The 4,406-nt window shown below is 41.1% G+C and overlaps 1 protein-coding gene across 1 annotated transcript in view; it reads right to left on the minus strand.

The window, feature by feature from the left end:
* Nucleotides 1-3,798, minus strand: part of LOC116394924 (cytochrome P450 2J6-like) — a 6,473-nt gene extending 2,675 nt beyond the window's left edge. Inside the window, exons 1-6 of the mRNA XM_031868327.1 lie at nucleotides 3,506-3,798; nucleotides 2,018-2,180; nucleotides 1,726-1,875; nucleotides 1,106-1,266; nucleotides 288-464; nucleotides 48-186 (exon numbers count right to left, since the gene is read on the minus strand). Coding sequence (XP_031724187.1) covers nucleotides 48-186; nucleotides 288-464; nucleotides 1,106-1,266; nucleotides 1,726-1,875; nucleotides 2,018-2,180; nucleotides 3,506-3,706 — 991 coding nt within the window. The 5' untranslated portion in view covers nucleotides 3,707-3,798. The remainder of the gene's footprint in view (nucleotides 1-47; nucleotides 187-287; nucleotides 465-1,105; nucleotides 1,267-1,725; nucleotides 1,876-2,017; nucleotides 2,181-3,505) is intronic.
* Between the last annotated feature and the right edge of the window lie 608 nt (nucleotides 3,799-4,406).

Here is a 4,406-nt window from a genome sequence, read left to right on the forward strand (position 1 = left end):
CACACACACACACACACACACACACACACACACACACACACACACACCTTGTATGTGAGGGTAGTAGATCATGTATAGCAGTCCCCAGTGTAAAGTAGTCGTAGTAGTTTCAGTTCCAGCAACAAAAAGGTCCAAAGTGCAAAAACACAGATTCTTGAAATCGTAACCAGCGTCTTTGTCCTTGTTCTATCAATAACACAAGAGACAGTTTCTCGTATCAGTTGACATGTTGTAGTAGAAAAATGCAAAAGAGGACAAACACAATGCAAACAGATTCAAACACTCACCTCTCCTATCTCTGCGAGGAAGCAGTCGATGTAGTCTCTCGGTGAGGAGGGGTCAAAGCTTTCCCCGTGTTCTTCGATCTTTACTTGTATGTAGTCGAGCAAAGCTTGTGTCAGAGAGAATATCCTCTGGTGAGGTCCAGGAAGCCACTTCATCAGCAAGGGTAACGCGTTATAAACCTACAGGGCATGAAGACGGTTATCTGGGATTTAAGGCAAAAGACACAGGTGGAGGCTGCAAATTTGCATTCGTCAAAAAATACAGACACTCTCTGTAAATCACAATAAATCAATGTCACAATATAAAATGGCATACACTGTGAAAGAGGATGTTATTCCTGTCGCCCCTCCTCAACAGGGCTATCACTTGTGTCATTATATACACCTGCACAGTTCCTGCGGTAAGCCTCTTTTCACACAACATTTTAAAAAATAATCTCAAACTGCTTAGAGGTAAACTAATCCTCCACTTTCATCTTGTCCTCATGTTGGGCAGCACTGGACTAACGAGCCATTACTGTAATTAAAAAGGAGTAAAATACTACTTACACTTTAATGCAGTTACAATCCAATTATGTAATATATAACAATACTTTTGATATTTTTATCACACGTTACCGATTTTGTGTTTTACGTACGTTTAAATTCACATTTACTTGCAATGGAGTATTTTGACATTGTTGCATTCATTATTTTACTTTTGTAAAGGATCTGCCTCCTCCTTCCACCACTGGTTCCCACGTAGTATTCAACGTCATGTTAATTTGTTGTTCTATAGAAATGATTGCTGTACGCTGCTGCATCGTTCAAAGCCGGCTCACCTGTGCCCAAAAACCTCCCTCCAAGTACAGTATCTCAGTGAAGGTCTGAAGAATCAGCTGGTGCTGCTTGTCAGAGTACTCGAAGCGATCCCCAAACACCAGGCAGCAGATGATGTTGGACACAGCCTTGTTCATCAGTGGCTGGGCGTCAAAAGGCTTGCCTGTAAAATAAAGAGAAAATGTAGATAAGACACATTTATTCATCTGTTAAAAGTCGTCAAATAACGCTTAAAATGTTTGTGCAAATTGCATGCTTTCTTCCTACCACTTTCATCTATTTTATCTGTAAAAGCAAGTTTTTTTTAAATTTAGAGCACTTTGAGCTTCATAGTCTGTATGAAATGTGTGATAATTAGCATACAAATTCTTGAATTATGGCCCAAAATGTTTGCCAAATTTGAAAGAAACCCTTCAATGTGTTCTTGATATATTACTTTCTCAAGAATGGACCGGACGGACGGACAGACAACCCAAAAACACATCGTCGCCCGCAGAGGTACAAAACAAATATATGCTTAGTTGTAAAAAGGTGTTACTGTCTTTTAAGGCACCAATAAGTGCCTTAAGCTTATTTTAGCTTATTAGTTGTTGCTTGTGGAGAAACATGATTTGTTCAGTGCCTTGCTGAAGGGCAAAAGCCTCAGTGAGGTAATGACACTCCTGCTGGATGGACAGCTCCAGGGTCTTCTTGCCCACACCAAAGTTTCTGAGTGTACGGACAGCAAATCTCCTCTGCTCCTTCCACTGGTGGCCATTCGATATCACCAGACCTGTGGGGAAACCAAAGCAGCATTAATGGGAAATAAGACACAACTAAGGGCTAGCTAAATGCTAATATTGCTAGCATGCCTAATATGGTCATCATTATAATAACTACCAGTAACGTTTTAAACTAAATGCAACACGCGCTACCTTTGTTGCCCGTTAATGCATCAAATAACGGTATGGAGGGGCGATCCACGTAGTCCTCTCCTCGTTGGACCAGGGCCTCTCTCACAAGCTTGTAGCCATTGAGGACCACGATCCTTCCACCAAAGAGCCGGAGGCTGAAAATGTTTCCATATTTCTGTGCAAACTGAACACAGAGAGCAGACTGGTGGGTTTTGGTTCAACACTGAGTTGACCTACTTTCTGAGGATGTTGACAAGAAAAGAATCAGTCTAGCTTTAAACACAGCCGGCTACAGTAGACATTACTGACTACTGTTGCATTGATGTGCTTCTCTTTCTGTCCTAAACTCCGTTGTGGTTATTTAGTGGTATAATGCCCCGTTTATCTCAGGCGGCAACCTCTGATTTGGAAAAGTGAAGCCGATGTGGAAGTGTCCTAAACTTTCAATCTCTCTCCTCTGGTTGCAAAAAGAAGTCTGGTTGTATAGAAGTCTATGAGAACATGACTCTACTTCTCTCTTGATTTATTACCTCAGTAAACATTGTAAACATGAGTTTATGGTCTCAATCTCTAGTTTCAAGTCTTCTTCAATACAGCATGATGTTCATTTAGTACATTATGGTCCATTTAGAGTCAAACAGACCATAAAGCAGGGGATGCTTTAGGGCGGGGCTACCTTGCGATTGACAGGTTGTTACGTCTGTGTGTGGTGGCTCTTGAAGCTCTGACAGCCGCAGTTCACTCCTTGTGAATCTCCCCCAAATTCTTGAATGACCTAAACCCCAGAGAGAGTCTCTGGGGTTTTGTCAAGAGGAAGATGAGAGACACCAGACCCAACAATGCAGACGAGCTGAAGGCCCCTATCAAAGCAACCTGGGCTTCCATAACACCTCAGCAGTGCCACAGGCTCATCGCCTCCGTACCACGCCGCATTGATGCAGCAATTCATGCAAAAGAAGCCCCGACCAAGTATTGAGTGCATACTGTATACTGTAAGCCATAATCATCAAAATTAGAATAAATAAACGCTTGAAATATATCACCCTGTGTGTAATAAATCTACATAATATATGAGTTTCACTTTTTGAATTGAATTACTGACTTTTCGATGATATTCTAATTCACTGAGATGTATATGCGTTTCTTACACGAAACCAATAATAGCTGTGGCGTCATAATGAGGTTATTAGAGGTTGTTCAACTGCAGTAGGAGGACAGCACTGAAGGCCCAGCTATAAAACACACGGCCCACCACTGCTTTACAGATATATTTAAAAACAAAATAAGACTTAATTGATACTTGTGGGGAATTCACAAGCTACCCAGCAGTATATAAAGTAGTTGAACCAGCTCTACACACACCTGCGTCACACTTACCAGCTCCCTTTGCTGGTTCAGACGATGGTTAAGGGTCAGTTCAGGTAAAAGGGGGAATCACATATCGAGCTGACACTATGCGACACAACGCCTTGTTTGCAGGCCGTGTGCACCCTGACACTGACAACATACCTCTCCAATCTGCAGGTGGAATCTGGTGATATCCGTGCGATGCAGGTCACCGATGAAAGGAAGAGCCCACGGTCCTGGGGGGAAGTTTGGCGGAGCTCTGTTTTTCACAATATCAGTCAACAACAGAAAAACACACAGAAATATCAAAATACTGCTGCAGTCCATCCACTCCAAGCCCAGTACATTGTATAGTGCCTCCATTTGATTGCTTAACTATGTCAACTTGTTTCTTTTTCTGGTGTTAACTTTTGCGAGCACGACCGTACAAAGCTCATTGAAGTACGCGGGCGGAAGGTTTGTGTTTCACAAGAAGACAAGACTTCCCTATTCTGTGTCTGACCTTCAAAATAAAAGCACAAAACATACACACAAACATACAATGTCGTTTTTAATAGCTCAATGAAAATTGTAGTCACATTTAAGTCTTTTTTTTGTTTTGTTTGGGCCAAGATTTAGTGAGTGGAATATGTTTTAGTCATATTCATAAAAGACAGTTCATATGGAAGCCCATTTCCACCACTGTGATGTTTTACTATCTCATAATTATTTCTGTAAATCGAGATAGCAGGTCTATCTCATAATTATCAGATACTAAGTCCTAATTATGTGATGCTAGGTCATTATTTTGAGAAAGTTTCTCATTATAATGACTTACAGGATCTTTATTTTTTCATCACAGTGGCAGAAATGCACCTAAGCATTCAGTTGAACACAGATCTTTTGTTTATGTAAAGGTAGCAATGCTCTCTGAAACGTAGAAATACTCAAATTTAAGTGAAGATACTAAAAGTACTGACTGCAGAATCACCCCACTCAGAACCATAAATCAGTGGATTACAACTGTAGCTGCGTTAATACGTAAGCATTATTTCAATCTTGCAGCGTGTAAATGTGGGGCTAA

This window comes from Anarrhichthys ocellatus, unplaced genomic scaffold (assembly GCF_004355925.1).
Source record: "Anarrhichthys ocellatus isolate YVR2014 unplaced genomic scaffold, GSC_Weel_1.0 scaffold42, whole genome shotgun sequence".
NCBI lineage: Eukaryota > Metazoa > Chordata > Actinopteri > Perciformes > Anarhichadidae > Anarrhichthys > Anarrhichthys ocellatus.